The sequence below is a fragment of the Coregonus clupeaformis genome, unplaced genomic scaffold, assembly GCF_020615455.1.
Source record: "Coregonus clupeaformis isolate EN_2021a unplaced genomic scaffold, ASM2061545v1 scaf0027, whole genome shotgun sequence".
NCBI lineage: Eukaryota > Metazoa > Chordata > Actinopteri > Salmoniformes > Salmonidae > Coregonus > Coregonus clupeaformis.
Window position 1 is genome coordinate 142,884 of NW_025533482.1, and position 16,501 is coordinate 159,384.

Consider the following 16,501-nt stretch of genomic DNA (forward strand, 5'->3'; position numbering starts at 1 on the left):
AAGTGCCTGGATTAGAACCTGTGCCGCTTTCTGTGTAAGGTAGGGTCGTACTCTGCAAATGTTGTAGAGCATGAACCTGCAGGATCGGGTCACCGCTTTGATGTTAGCGGAGAACGACAGGGTGTTGACCAGGGTCACGCCAAGGTTCTTTGCACTCTGGGAGGAGGACACAATGGATTTGTCAACCGTGATGGCGAGATCATGGAGCGGGCAGTCCTTCCCCGGGAGGAAGAGCAGCTCCGTCTTGCCAAGGTTCAGCTTGAGGTGGTGATCCGACATCCACACTGATATGTCTGCCAGACATGCAGAGATGCAATTTGCCACCTGGTTATCAGAAGGGGGAAAGGAGAAAAATAATTCTGTGTCATCTGCGTAGCAATGATAGGAGAGACCATGTGAGGATATGACAGAGCCAAGTGACTTGGTGTATAGAGAGAATAGGAGAGGGCCTAGAACTGAGCCCTGGGGGACACCAGTGGTGAGAGCACGTGGTGCGGAGACAGATTCTCGCCACGCCACCTGGTAGGAGCGACCTGTCAGGTAGGACGCAATCCAAGAGTGAGCAGCGCCGGAGATACCCAACTCGGAGAGGGTGGAGAGGAGGATCTGATGGTTCACAGTATCAAAGGCAGCGGATAGGTCTAGAAGGATAAGAGCAGAGGAGAGAGAGTTAGCTTTAGCAGTGCGGAGAGCCTCCGTGACACATATTGAGACACACACACACACACACACACACACACACAATGTGCCAAGCAATGCAAGATGGATGAGGGGTGTCCTGGTATCAGAGCGATGCAGGGACAGGGATGCAGGAATGGCACCTAGCTGGTCCAAAAGCCAACTGGAAAATGACCCGTGCAAAAGTACCTTCCATATCTACTAACAGTCTCTATTGACAGAGCCTGAGACCCAATAGCCTTTTGCTTTACTATTGAGAATCAATGTTTTATTTATCTCAGTATGTAAACAAATGTTGACAATATGCCTGTTTGATTGTAACGTGGCAATAGTAAGGTCACTAAATTAACTCTTCCTTCCCTCTCTTCTAGGTACATCCAAAGCCTTATGGAGATCTTGGACTTCCTTGACAAGAGCCCAGAGGACCACAGTGTCTTGCAATCGTAAGTTTGCACCAGCTTCTGCTAACTCCTCCATATTGTGGTCCTGTGTGGCTCAGTTGGTAGAGCATGGTGTTTGGAATGCCAAAGGTTGTGGGTTTGATTCCCGCTGGGGCTAACCGTACGTGAAATGTATGCATGACTGTAAGTCGCTTTGGATAAAAGCGTCTTCTAAATGGCATATATTAATCATCCAATACGAACTCTGAAAAACTAGCAGGCTATTGACATTTTTGGGGTGGAGATTGTTAAAGATAGATTGACAGCCCCCTTTCTCTCCCTCTCTCCAGGTTTGTTGAGTCCCTGGAGACCATTAGGAACAGGCACAATGATGTGGTACCCACTATGGCGCAGGGCGTCATCGAGTACAAAGACAACTTCGACCAGGACCCGGTCACTAGCCAGAACATCCAGTACTTCCTGGACCGATTCTACATGAGCCGTATCTCCATCCGCATGCTCATCAACCAGCACAGTAAGTCCCGCCTCTGAGGTCACAGGCATTCCTGATTGATCAGTTCAAAATAAGCTTGTCATTTAAAGCTATCTGTTTATTTTCAAACATAGTTTAGGGGAAGTGTTTTTGGGACTTGCCAACCTCTCACCAATTCCAGAGGAGCAATTCTTAGAAAATAGCTGTTCCTGATGGTTGAAAGGGATTCGCCTAAATCAGTTTGGCCTTGACCAATCCAATTCCCCTTAACTGAACCTGCAACTCAAGCAGAATGCAATGCAACAATTTGGCCCTGGCATTGAGCAAGCCGTTTGAAGCTGAGAGTAATGTTTACACTGTTAGTCTTGACACACATCCAAGTAGTGTTCTAATTGTGCTGGCAACCAGTTATACAAGGGTTGGCATGGAAAGACTGACAGAGGTACTTGCACATGCTGAGATATACTTTTTTGACAGTCTCAGCCCGGAGGCCTGACTATAGGACAGGAAAATATGGTTGTTAAGAGAATAAAGATCTCACTTTACTTGTTTTGCCCCTAGAATGTTCCGACTATAGTAGGATAAGTAGTAGCCATGCTGTGCTATGGGTACAGTATTTTGTGTGGTCAGCTCTTGTGAAACCAATGAAAAACAGGTTCAAACTGCTCTTAGGGTTTGGACAACTTTTTCTCCCCACCCACCTCAGCACTATTTGTCCAAACAGAACTGGGCCTTGCCGGTCCTCTCCTGCCCAGTCTTGCCTTTTTCAATCATTCACCAAAACATTTTGGACTTGGTCCACCACACATAACATTCTAACTCTCCCCCCTTTTCCTCTCCTCCCCTTGTCCCCTTTTTCTCTGCAGCTCTTGTTTTCAACGGGAACACCAACCCAGCCCACCCCAACACCATCGGGTGCATTGACTCCCTGTGTGATGTCACTGAAGTGATTCGAGGTAAGAGAACCAGTCTTTGGGGCTTACTCATTCAATTGGTCTGAGGTGAACATGAGGTGGTAGGGGGATAGAAATACCCAGTTTGATGTGCTTATTCTGTTTATTTGAAGCCGATAACTCACAAAGAGTGGCTCTACCTCCATTTGGCTATCATGTTCATGTTTGTTTGCAGAGTGAGAGCTGGAAACAGCTAATTACATTTTTTTCTTTCCTTGTCTCTTTCTCTCCAGATGCGTTTGAGAGTGCCAAGATGCTCTGTGAGCAGTACTACCTCGGGGCCCCTGAGCTGGAGCTAAGGGAGATGAACAGTAAGCAGAGCAGGCCTCTACACACACCCTCACCCTTAATGTGAATTTGAAAAAATAAAATAACACATTATCTTAAAAGCTAAATGGCATCACATGCAGTACATAAGCTATTAATAGGGAACTAAACAGATGCAATTATGCAGACTTCATAGTCTGTTATCATTTCCTTTTCAGCCAACAATGTCAGAGAGCCAATACAGATCTCTTATATCCCCTCCCATCTCTACCACATGCTGTTTGAGCTCTTCAAGGTGAGTCCATATAATGATATCTTAAAACTCAAAGTGTATGATAGGGAGGACATTGGCTGCATGACTTTAGTACAGTAATATCAAAGTATGATGGTGTGTGGTCAGATTTGATGTGTTGCCAAATACCTGAACGTTCTCTTTTGATGTCCCCCAGAATGCCATGAGAGCTACAATTGAGACCCATGAAGTCAGCCACAACCTCCCACCCATCAGAGTCATGGTGGCCCTTGGTGGAGAGGACCTGTCAATCAAGGTGAGTGACAGGGCAGACTACCAATCACAGTGCTCATATAGCCTTGCAGGAATTAGAATCATGATGATGAGAGAATTGGGGCAAAGTGTAGAACTGTTGGAAACTTGGTGAACCAATATCTAAAACTGAACGTTTCTAATACAGTTAAACTCCTTGAAACAACAAACCCAAAATAGAACCAACACATAGGCCTATGTAACCTTAAAAACAATCCTGTTATTCATTGAAACTCCCTCATTGCATAACCACTACAAATCCTTAGCTGAAACAACCCAACGGTTTGTAAGAGAAAGATGATGCTGGCTGTAATGTTGTGCCATATCCTACCTCTCCTCTATTGTGCCCTCTGCCTAGTTCACCCCCTAGTACAGCCTTGATTGAGTTATCCAAGGCTTCATTCTTATCAATGATTAATACAGAACCACCGAGCCATGCTCTCATTAACAGGATTGGACAAAGTACAGGTATCTAAAGCCATATTTAGTAAGGGATTAACTAAAGCTGCTTTTGGTTGATATCGTTAACCTTTCCCCCAATTAGAATCTTAGTAGTGGTGAATGTGAAACTATGGCTGTCTCAATGAATTGAGCTAAATCCCCTCATAATCCACCTCTACCACCAGGTCCATCTCCTCACCTCTGCACTAGATGCCTTGATTATCCCTAATGACCTCAGCATTTTCTTCTCTCTGGCCCAATGTTCTAATCCCAGGTTTATATCATAGGCATTTTTTCATGTATTCTTGCCCAATATGTAGTGTTAATCAGTGATAGCGCTACTTAAGTAGACCCAGATTGAAAAATACAACATTTGAGATAATGTCAATAAATGGGTTTGAGCTGAAGTTTAATCTCTCTCTCCCTCTATCTCTCTCTCTCTCTCTCTCTCTCTCTCTCTCTCTCTCTCTCTCTCTCTCTCTCTCTCTCTCTCTCTCTCTCTCTCTCTCTCTTTCTTTCTTTCTTTCTTTCTTTCTTTCTTTCTTTCTTTCTAGGTGATGGATAGGGGTGGTGGTGTCCCCTTAAGAAAGATCGAGACGCTCTTCAGCTACATGTACTCCACAGCTCCCAGACCGGACTTCGGTGACAATCACCGGGCCCCACTGGTGAGTGATACACACACATCTACTTATATAACCTCACAGAACCTGAAACCGCACAGAAGCAATACTTACAATTAGATAACCTTGTTTTCTTTAGCAGTATTTCTGTACTTTGAGGCCAAAGATCCTATTTTTAACAGTGCCAATAGTTATTTTCATTAGCCATAACATTTCCCCTATTGTGTGTCCCTCCAGGCTGGTTTTGGCTATGGGCTTCCCATTTCGCGCCTCTACGCGCGTTACTTCCAGGGAGACCTGCAGTTATACTCAATGGAGGGTCATGGTACCGACGCTGTCATTCACATGAAGGTAAGAGGCAACTATCTACTACCTCCTTATACACCTCAGATACTAATAACCTGTCAAGTTGTCACATCCCTAGACATGCTAATCGCTAACTCTATCTTCTATCTCCCACTCTCTCCCTCAGGCATTGTCCACAGATTCAGTGGAGAGGCTTCCTGTATTCAACAAGACAGCTCTGAAACACTACAAAGTCAACCTGGAGGCAGATGACTGGTGTGTTCCCAGTAAGGAACCACTAGACCTGGCCATATACAGAGTCGCCAAGTGAACTTTGACCTTTCAATTACCTTAAGCCCTAAGGAGAGAGAAAAAGGGCCAAATCTAAATGGGACCTAATGCTGACGTGGTGGTGGGGGAAAGACGTCACAACCAATCCTGGAGGAAGTCAAGAAGGGAAGAAGCCTCTGATTGCACAGCTTTAAAGCCCCTAGTGGTTTCCTGTTTCAGGAAGTGGGAAGCCCACTCACTTCCTGTCCCCACTAAAGTTGTGTTCCTAGGAAGGGGGGTTCAGGGAGAGGGGACTGAACCAGTGCCTTAGAAAGGCCATCTTCCAAAGTGCAAGTGATTGTAGATCTAAAACTACCCTGCTCCCCAAATTGCTATACAGTATTATGAGTGGTTTGATCAGTATGTTCCATCCCACACCAAGGCCCTTAGCGGGAGCCTCCTGCCCCACTTAGAACAGTTGGATTTGGGGTTGACAGTGAAGGAGGGGAGCCTGAAAGTGAAGGAGGGGAGGCGTGAAAAATAGATCCTGGCAAAGAAAGATAGATAGAGAAAAATGAAGGCGCAAATGGGAGATCTTGTCATTCCAGTAGAACATGGGATCGACAATTTCAGAGTTTTGAAGGTTTAGGTGAAGTTGATGGGATTCACTGTGAAGAATAGCCACTTCATTTGAGGATCGTTTCAGTGGAGGTCGTATCATTTCAAATCCTTATCAGAGTATGGAGGACACACAAAGGGGGTGTTACTTAGCAGTTATCAGTGTTGTAAAGCATGGTGACAGCCAGCGTCTGGTTAGCCTTGTTGGCACCTCCCTTTGTTAGTCAGAGCAGCTATGTCCGGTTATAACCTGTTATGAAGGTTGAAGTTGTAGCAACATAACTATTCGACTGTATCACATAGTATGTCAAACATGTATTAAAGTTCATGAGTGCCTATTGCCAAGTGGCCCACATTTCAAACATCAAACATTATAATGTCCTTCTGATGTCCTTGATAAGTGCCAATGCATGTAGACAACAGATTGTTCACAAATATTAGCCAATTAGTCATTGTTTGTCTGGTATAAAAATCCATTATTGTATATGGACCTACTTTTGTGTGGATTGGTCAGTGAGGAAAATGTATACGCAACATTGTTTTCTTTCCATTAGCTGCAACAAAATGTCAGCAAGTACAGACAGCCGAATGTATAGTTTGTAATTGTGTTGGATGGAATTCCTTGCCTGTGTGAATAGCTTGATGTAGCAGGTAGAAGAAAATGTGGAGATGCATTTCCTAAGATGGACGACTGCTCTATAGAAGTTTGTTACTGGTACCAACGTAGTGACAGTTTGTCCTGCTTTGCAATAGTATGAACACTATTGGTCCAGGTGTGCACATACCTAGTTATAGTTCACCCAGTCAACTGAGTATCTTCTAATCAAGCCAGAAGGCTAGTTTGGTTTGTATTATACTTGAATTGAACAAAAAGTACATTTCGAATGTCTTATTTTTATGAAGAAAGTGATTATGTAAAATAAATAATGTCAAATCATGAAGTTATTTTTCTTTGTTGTCTTGATTAAAAAACTAAGACATGAAAGAACAACAACTGTGGCAGTAGTTCGATACTGTACTTCACAACTAAGGTCAGTCATAACTGCTAAATAAGCAGCCTTCTGGCCAGCGTAAGCATTTATGACTGAGTTAAGGTCAACGCTGCGACTTGCTGTGCTGATCCAGAGTCAGTCTCAGCATTTCAGCTCTACAGTCTGCTCTTCCTAGAACAGTTAAACATATACATACTATCAGAGAACATGGGGGCGGGATGGAGAGAGCCTGCTGCAGGAAGCAATACATCTTGACCCCTGTCAGGCGGCGCCCTTGTAACCAATCAGAGAGGAGAGCACGGCCCAGCTTTATGTAACTGTCTCTTCAAGAGAAAAAACAAGTGTAGGAGCCAGGAGCCAGCCATGCATGGAGATATAGACCTGAGTTATGTCAAGTACTGTTTCTCTGATGCAGTCACTGCTTTCAAAGGCACCTCATGAGTGTTGAATTAGGGTCTTTGTGGGACTCACTACAAATCTACAGAATTTGAATGTTGTGCCTTCAGTTGTTGCTAATACACTATACAGTTATATGTACAGTATGTACAGTACAAAATTAAATCGCCATACCATATTTTTTAACATTTCCTTTTTTTTTATTTCAACAGCAGGTAACTTGGGATGGTTTCATAATGCGTTTCTTCTGCAGATGTGTATTCCATCACTGTCAAACTGATTTCCCCTTCTTGGATAGGGTACATTCCTGGAAAGTGTGTATGGGTGTGCCTGCGTCTGTGTATGTGTGTGAGTGTGAGTGCGAGTCTGCGCACTGAGTCAAACTGCTGTGCTCCTCTCATTTTAGAACATTTTGTACAGCAGCTGTTTGTGGATGTGGTTGGTTAGGCCTATATGTTATATGAAGCGGTGGTAATAATGTCTGCGCCAGTCAGAGAAGCTACCCTTTTGGAACCCTTTTTCCTAAGTGTGGGGGACTATCTTCTCCCACAGATTGTCATCAGAGTAAGATTGATGTGTAGACATTAAATTCTGATTACATTCACTTTTTTATGCTTTTACATCACAATAGTTCTACATTTTATAATGACAATGATAAAATAAATTCAAAAACTAAAAATATGGGTCAAAACAATTTAGCATAGCAACTGTAACAACAAACTTAGTGTAAAAAAAACAGTTGTACATACAGTGGCTTGCAAAAGTATTCACCCCCTTGGCATTTTTCCTATTTTGTTGCCTTATAACCTGGAATTAAAATGAATTTTGGGGGGGGTTTGTATCATTTGATTTACACAACATGCCTACCACTTTGAAGATGCAAAATATTTTTTTGTGTGAAACAAACAAGAAATAAGACAAAAAAACAGAAAACGTGAGTGTGCAAAACTATTCAACCCCCCATCTCTCCCACATGCCTTTTGACGAACACCAAACGTGTTTGCTTATTTTTTTCTTTAAGCAATGACTTTTTTTCTGGCCACTCCTCCGTAAAGCCCAGCTCTGTGGAGTGTACGGCATAAAGTGGTCCTATGGACAGATACTCCAATCTCCGCTGTGGAGCTTTGCAGCTCCTTCAGGGTTATCTTTGGTGTCTTTGTTGCCTCTGATTAATGCCCTCCTTGCCTGTTCCATGAGTTTTGGTGGGCGGCCCTCTCTTGGCAGGTTTGTTGTGGTGCCATATTCTTTCCATTTTTTTTATAATGGATTTAATGGTGCTCCGTGGGATGTTCAAAGTTTTGGATATTTTTTTATAACCCAACCCTGATCTGTACTTCTCCACAACTTTGTCCCTGACCTGTTTGGAGAGCTCATTGGTCTTCATGGTGCCACTTGCTTGATGGTGCCTCTTGCTTAGTGGTGTTGCAGACTCTGGGGCCTTTCAGAACAGGTGTATATATACTGAGATCATGTGACAGATCATGTGACACTTAGATTGCACACAGGTGGACTTTATTTAACTAATTATGTGACTTCTGAAGGTAATTGGTTGCACCTTATCTTATTTAGAGGCTTCATAGTAAAGGGGGTGAATACATATGCACGCACCACTTTTCTGTTATTTATTTTTTAGAATTTTTGGAAACAAGTAATTTTTTTCATTTCACTTCACCAATTTGGACTATTTTGTGTATGTCCATTACATGAAATCCAAATAAAAATCCATTTAAATTACAGGTTGTAATGCAACAAATAGGAAAAACGCCAAGGGGATGAATACTTTTGCAAGGCACTGTAGTAACCTATACTCACGCATAGTATAACTAGGCTAATGTGTTCTAACACAGCTAAAAACAACCATATACAACCTAATCATCTTCCTCACTGTATTTACGACCAGTGATGGAAATAGTACCCAATTGTCATACTTGAGTAAAAGTAAAGATACCTTAATAGAAAATGACTCAAGTAAAAGTGAAAACCACCCAGTAAAATACTACTTTTAAAAGTATAAAAGTATTTAGTTTTAAATATACTTAAGTATCAAAAGTAAATGTAATTGCCAAAATATTCTTAAGTATCAAAAGTAAAAGTAAAAGTGTAAATTATTTCAAATTCCTTATATTGAGCAAACCAGATGGCACCATTTTAAATTGTATTTATTTATTTACAGATAGCCAGGGGAACACTCCAGCACTCAGACATAATTTACAAACAAAGCATTTGTGTTTAGTGAGTCCGCCAGATCAGAGGCAGTAGGGATGACCAGGGATGTTCTCTTGATAAGTGTGTGAATCTGACCATTTTCCTGTCCTGCTAAGCATTCAAAATGTAATGAGTACTTGTGGGTGTCAGGGAAAATGTATGGAGTAAAAAGTACATTGTTTTCATTAGGAATGTATTGAAGTTAAAGTAAAAGTTGTCAAAAATATAAATAGTAAAGTAAAGTACAGATACCACAAAAAAACTATTTAAGTCGTACTTTAAAGTATTTTTGCTTAAGTACTTTACACCACTGTTTACGACCTGCTATAGGAAAATGAATGAGGTAGCAGACTAGAGAGAGGTGGGGTGCATAGGGGACATTCTGGAGACTTTGCCCACCGTTCAGGGTGTTTTTGGGGACTTTGGCAGCATTAGTTCTTTATGACTGCAAACATCCACCCGTGTCCATGTCTGGTACACTGACACACCTCAGTGAGATAAGAGCCGAGTGGGCAGACTGGAAACGAGGGAAGAATGAACAGACGGGTAGAGGTAGAGGAACTCTGACGCACAGACAGACATGTTACATAAAGCCCTGGTGAATCTAGTGTGGGCAGACTGGTGGGCGTTAAGGTTGGGTACGTGAAGCACCCGTGTCTTTGCCAATGGTTCAAAGCACCACTGTGTTAATGTTATTTCCCCTGGCTCCTGTTCATCAGGATGACAGTACTGTACGAATGGACCAAGCACCTGTCTAGAGAATGACTGAGTGGTGGGTGTCCCAAAGTAGTGAACCATATCTGGACAGTAAAGGCCCCACATTTAAATGGATAAGCCGTATTCCATGCAGGTTGAGTTTCATAAGGTTATTTAAATGGGTTGATAACATCTTGACTAACTTTTGATGACAAAACGCCAAAATGACATATATGACCTTTCAGCTGTATGCCATGTAAAATCTCATTGGTTGCTTTATATGAATATACAATCCATACTGAAATAGGACTCTAAGGTGAGGAAATAGCCGCAGGAAGTAGGGGGTGCTGAGAGTGCTGCACCCCCTGATAAAAAAATAATGTATACAGTGCATTCGGAAATTATTCAGACCCCATGACTTTTTCCACATTTTGTTACGTTACAGCCTTATTCTAAAATTGATTAAGTTAAAAATGTTCCTCATCTACACACAATACCCCATAATGACAAAGCAAAAACAGGTTTTTAGAAATGTTTGCAAATTTATAAAAAATATAAAACAGAAATACCTTCTTTACATAAGTATTTAGACCATTTGCTATGAAACTCGAAATTGAGCTCAGGTGCATCATGTTTCCATTGATCATCTTTGAGATGTTTCTACAACTTGATTGGAGTCCATCTGTGGTAAATTCAACTGATTGGACATGATTTGGAAAGGCACACACCTGTAAGGTCCCACAGTTGACAATGCATGTCAGAGGAAAAACCAAGCCATGAGGTTGAAGAAATTGTCCGTAGAGCTCCGAGAAAGGATTGGATCGAGGCACAGATCTGGGGAAGGGTATCAAAAAATGTCTGCATCATTGAAGGTCCCCAAGAACACAGTGGCTCCATCATTCTTAAATGGAAGAAATGTGGAACCACCAAGACTCTTCCTAGAGCTGGCCGCCCGACCAAACTGAGCAATCGGGGGAGAAGGGCCTTGGTCAGGGAGGTGACCAAGAACCCGATGGTCACTCTGACAGAGCTCCAGAGTTCCTCTGTGGAGATGGGAGAACCTTCCAAAAAGACAACCATCTCTGCAGCACTCCACCAATCAGGCCTTTATGGTAGATTGGCCAGACGGAACCACTCCTCAGTAAAAGGCACATGACAGACCGCTTGGAGTTTGCTAAAAGGCACCTAAAGGACTCTCAGACCATGAGAAACAAGATTCTCTGGTCTAATGAAACCAAGATTGAACTCTTTAGCCTGAATGCCAAGCGTCATGTCTGGAGGAAACCTGGCACCATCCCTACGGTGAAGCATGGTGGTAGCAGCATCATGCTGTGGGGATGTTTTTTCAGCAGCAGGGACAGGATCGAGGGAAAGATGAACGGAGCAAAGTACAGAGAGATCCTTGATGAAAACCTGCTCCAGAGCACTCAGGACCTCAGACTGGAGTGAAGGTTCATCTTCCAACAGGACAACGACCCTAAGCATACAGCCAAGACGACGCAGGAGTGCTTCGGGACAAGACTCTGAATGTCCTTGAGTGGCCCAACCAGAGCCCCGACTTGACCCAATTGAACATCTCTGGAGAGACCTGAAAATAGCTGTGCAGCAATGCTCCCCATCCAACCTGACAGAGCTTGAGAAGATCTGCAGAGATGAATGGGAGAAACTCCCCAAATACAGGTGTGCCAAGCTTGTAGCGTCATACCCAAGAAGACTCGAGGCTGTAATCGCTGCCAAAGGTGCTTCAACAAAGTACTGAGTAAAGGGTCTGAATACTTATGTAAATGTGATATTTCAGGTTTTTATTTTTAATAAATTAACAAGAATGTCTAAAAACCTGTTTTTGCTTTGCTATTATGGAGTATTCTGTGTAGATTAATGAGGGGATAAAACAATTTAATCAATTTTAGAATAAGGCTGTAACGTAACAAAATGTGGAAAAAGTAAAGGGGTCTGAATACTTTCCTAATAATTTTGTTTTTGTTTTTCTCCACAAAATGTGTGAACTAGGCCTATATTACCCCTGTATTAGCAGATAAAAATGCTCCTCAGCACCTATTAAGGTTAGGGTTCGTCATTAGGGTTAGCAGTGTGGTTAAAATAAGATTTGATGACTTTGTGGCTGTGCCAGCTAGTATAACTCTGAAGAACTTCCTCCAAAACAAGATTCATGACAAAAAAACGCTAACCTGCGTCTGGGGCGCCGTGCAGCCTAGTGTCCTAGTGTCAGCTTCTGATGACTCGGCAAGGGCTATTTGCTGAGCACGCACACAAAAAGGGAAGGAAAAGAGCTGACTGTGTGTGTGTGTGTCAGTGACCTCTGTTCCTCAACACTAGAGCACACCATGGCATGCATCACAAACTGCATCAATATGTATCAGCGTTTTTGATTGTGTCCCTGACTTCACATAGCCTAACTATGTACCCAGGTGGTAACCAAGTCTGTATTTGTGAGAGACGTGTCGTTTAATACACAGGGTGTGGTGGACATGATTGGGGCTAGCGTCACTGTTTAGTTAAAACCAAAGTTCAACAAGACTTCTATATACAGTAGCCTATCTCGCCCCATATTGCAAAAAACACAACTTCCTGTGATTAGTGACCTGGATGTGACATAACTAAAACACATACTGTACACATTAGATTAGATTAGATTAGATGAGTTCATTAGTCACGTGCACGGGGTGGGGGGGTGGGGGATAAGTGAATGAAACAATAATACAAAAATATAATATACAGCTGTAACAATTATGAATGTCCATTGGGGGTTGGGGGTAGGGTAAATGTGCGTGTGGGGGTGGGGGTAGAATATATCCATAGGTGGAGCAGCAAGTGTGTGGGGGGGGGGCCTTCCTGTGACACCTGGTGTTGTAGGTGTCCTGGAGGACAGGCAGTGAGCACTCAATGGTGCGTTTGGCTGAGCGTACCACCCTCTGTACAGCCTTGCGGTCAGCGGTGGTGGAGTTGCCGTACCTGGCCGTGATGCAGCCCGACAGTATGCTCTCGATGGTGCTCCTGTAGAACACTGTGAGGGCCCTTGGGGAAAGGCTAAATTTCTTCAGCCTCCTGAGGTTGAAGAGTCGCTGCTGTGCCTTCTTCAACACGGTGTCCAGCCCGCTTGATGAGGATGGGGGCATGACCAAACTGGTTCCTCCTGAAGTCCACAATCAGCTCCTTTGTTTTGCTGACGTTGAGGGAGAGGTTGCTTACCTGACACCACGCAGTCAGAGTGCCTACCTCCTCTCTGTAGGCCATCTCATCATTGTTGGTAATCAGGCCTACTACTGTCGTCAGCTAACCTGATGTTGGAGTTGGAACTGTGTGAGGCCACGCAGTCGTGGGTATACAGGGAGTACAGGAGGGGACTAAGGACGCACCCTTGTGGGGCCCCGTGTTGAGGATCAGTGTGGAGGAGGTAATGAACTCCCTTGAACCTGTTGGTGTTGATAAGTAAGCCAACAGTAGAGCAAGCTAACCCTTCTTAGTTAAACCTAGCCAGATGGGTTTAAACTGCACATGCTTGTTGTTGGGTTTAAACTGTACATGCTTGTTGTTGGGTTTAAACTGTACATGCTTGTTGTTCATGTATTGAATTTGATAAGTAAGCCAATTACTCTTCTTACCATACTTTGACCCAGTGGAATTGCTTTAAACTTCAATATTTTGTATTGTTTTATTTATGTTCTGATTAGATTTATATGGTTTTACATCTTGAAAATATACCTTCAAATCCTTTTTACAATTGTGTTATTCAAAAGTTATGCCAATTGATGCTGCATTGGTACATCTACTGCTCCCTTTTCAGGGTGATGGGGCTTCTTATCTCTATCAAAAGATAACAGCTATGTCAGAGATGGGAGGATGAATCCCTTTTTGTCTGTAAAGAGATTGTGTATCTTCATTGCTAGGTGCAGTCCTCCGACCTACTAACCGTAATAGAGCCCATATTGATTAAGGGATTGATTGGAAGAATCTTTGCACTAGACTAGAACAACATTTAATTATTATCCAATGGTATTCAATGCAAGCTCAGTGAAAGAAAGGAGGGCTGTTTAGGTGATATCTGTTGAGTGTAATGGCATGTCTCACATGCCTATTATTTAGCTTTAAAGTTATGATTTTAAATAAAGACTTTCAATACCAAATGAGGCTAACACTTCCCTTTGGGCCCTGTGCTAAAAAGGACAGCTGTTTTTTAAGAGACGAGTCTGGTTAATTACACTGGCTGTCACAGTTTTACATATCAATTAGATGAAAAGTATCTATTAAAGTATCTATTCCTGCCAGCTTGATGTTAAGTCACTGTCATATTATTGTATACACCTTGTCATCTGGGAATTTGCCGACATAGATTATTTAAGTAACCCTTAGGGTGGATTCAAAGATACAGTGCCATAAATATCACTTCCTTGACAGGTTGACGGGAAAAGAAAAGGGTTTCCAGGAATACAGCATTGTATCCCAAACTTGCCTCTTGACATAAGAAAATCTCAGGAAACTACCAGGTCTGTGCTGTCAATAAGGGGACATTCTATGAGGTATCTTTCCATTGCTACTGGGAGGACATAGTGCACTGAATAGATGTTCCCTGATTCTTTCCACCACTCTACATAAGGCTTGTCGAGAAGTGTTTACAGCAATGCGCTACCAACTTGCCAAGGCAATTTTTCGGAAGGCCCCACGATGTGTGCCAACGGTGTACCCGTGACGCCTGAAACACAAAGCATACAGTGGGGAAAAAAAGTATTTAGTCAGCCACCAATTGTGCAAGTTCTCCCACTTAAAAAGATGAGAGAGGCCTGTAATTTTCATCATAGGTACACGTCAACTATGACAGACAAATTGAGATTTTTTTTTCCAGAAAATCACATTGTAGGATTTTTAATGAATTTATTTGCAAATTATGGTGGAAAATAAGTATTTGGTCACCTACAAACAAGCAAGATTTCTGGCTCTCACAGACCTGTAACTTCTTCTCTAAGAGGCTCCTCTGTCCTCCACTCGTTACCTGTATTAATGGCACCTGTTTGAACTTGTTATCAGTATAAAAGACACATGTCCACAACCTCAAACAGTCACACTCCAAACTCCACTATGGCCAAGACCAAAGAGCTGTCAAAGGACACCAGAAACAAAATTGTAGACCTGCACCAGGCTGGGAAGACTGAATCTGCAATAGGTAAGCAGCTTGGTTTGAAGAAATCAACTGTGGGAGCAATTATTAGGAAATGGAAGACATACAAGACCACTGATAATCTCCCTCGATCTGGAGCTCCACGCAAGATCTCACCCCTTGGGGTCAAAATGATCACAAGAACGGTGAGCAAAAATCCCAGAACCACACGGGGGGACCTAGTGAATAACCTGCAGAGAGCTGGGACCAAAGTAACAAAGCCTACCATCAGTAACACACTATGCCGCCAGGGACTCAAATCCTGCAGTGCAAGACGTGTCCCCCTGCTTAAGCCAGTACATGTCCAGGCCCGTCTGAAGTTTGCTAGAGTGCATTTGGATGATCCAGAAGAGGATTGCGAGAATGTCATATGGTCAGATGAAACCAAAATATAACTTTTTGGTAAAAACTCAACTCGTCGTGTTTGGAGGACAAAGAATGCTGAGTTGCATCCAAAGAACACCATACCTACTGTGAAGCATGGGGGTGGAAACATCATGCTTTGGGGCTGTTTTTCTGCAAAGGGACCAGGACGACTGATCCATGTAAAGGAAAGAATGAATGGGGCCATGTATCGTGAGATTTTGAGTGAAAACCTCCTTCCATCAGCAAGGGCATTGAAGATGAAACGTGGCTGGGTCTTTCAGCATGACAATGATCCCAAACACACCGCCCGGGCAACGAAGGAGTGGCTTCGTAAGAAGCATTTCAAGGTCCTGGAGTGCCCTAGCCAGTCTCCAGATCTCAACCCCATAGAAAATCTTTGGAGGGAGTTGAAAGTCTGTGTTGCCCAGCGACAGCCCCAAAACATCACTGCTCTAGAGGAGACCTGCATGGAGGAATGGACTAAAATACCAGCAACAGTGTGTGAAAAACTTGTGAAGACTTGCAGAAAACGTTTGACCTGTGTCATTGCCAACAAAGTGTATATAACAAAGTATTGAGAAACTTTTGTTATTGACCAAATACTTATTTTCCACCATAATTTGCAAATAAATTCATAAAAAATCCTACAATGTGATTTTCTGGATTTTTTTTCCTCATTTTGTCTGTCATAGTTGACGTGTACCTATGATGAAAATTACAGGCCTCTCTCATCTTTTTAAGTGGGAGAACTTGCACAATTGGTGGCTGACTAAATACTTTTTTCCCCCACTGTATGTCCCTTTCACTGGGACACCGATGACCTCAAAGATGCACGTCACTTTGTCACTATGCCGACAGCTACACTGTAACAGAATACAAGTACCAGATCACTCCACGTGGCATCTGAGCCATCTAGCCTATCGTAGTTAGTAAGGCAAAGAAAACACACCAGATTTAGATTCAGATCAACTTTATTATCCCACCAGGGGATAATGTGCTTATACCAACAGGGATAGGAAAAACAATGTACCACAGGCCTACTCTTCATATGACATCATTGCATAATTGTTCCTTTGCCTTCTCAACACGTTGTAGGGAGAGACAGGAGCAGGTTGTTAGTAGGT

The 16,501-nt window shown here is 42.8% G+C and overlaps 1 protein-coding gene across 1 annotated transcript in view; it reads left to right on the plus strand.

Annotated features, from left to right (window-relative positions):
* LOC121569682 (pyruvate dehydrogenase (acetyl-transferring) kinase isozyme 2, mitochondrial-like) overlaps positions 1 to 6,490 on the plus strand; it is a 10,137-nt gene extending 3,647 nt beyond the window's left edge. The window contains exons 3-11 of the mRNA XM_041880829.2: positions 1,050 to 1,121; positions 1,409 to 1,593; positions 2,418 to 2,507; positions 2,738 to 2,815; positions 2,990 to 3,066; positions 3,221 to 3,319; positions 4,311 to 4,421; positions 4,614 to 4,727; positions 4,849 to 6,490. Coding sequence (XP_041736763.1) covers positions 1,050 to 1,121; positions 1,409 to 1,593; positions 2,418 to 2,507; positions 2,738 to 2,815; positions 2,990 to 3,066; positions 3,221 to 3,319; positions 4,311 to 4,421; positions 4,614 to 4,727; positions 4,849 to 4,992 — 970 coding nt within the window. The 3' untranslated portion in view covers positions 4,993 to 6,490. The remainder of the gene's footprint in view (positions 1 to 1,049; positions 1,122 to 1,408; positions 1,594 to 2,417; positions 2,508 to 2,737; positions 2,816 to 2,989; positions 3,067 to 3,220; positions 3,320 to 4,310; positions 4,422 to 4,613; positions 4,728 to 4,848) is intronic.
* Positions 6,491 to 16,501: the final 10,011 nt, after the last annotated feature.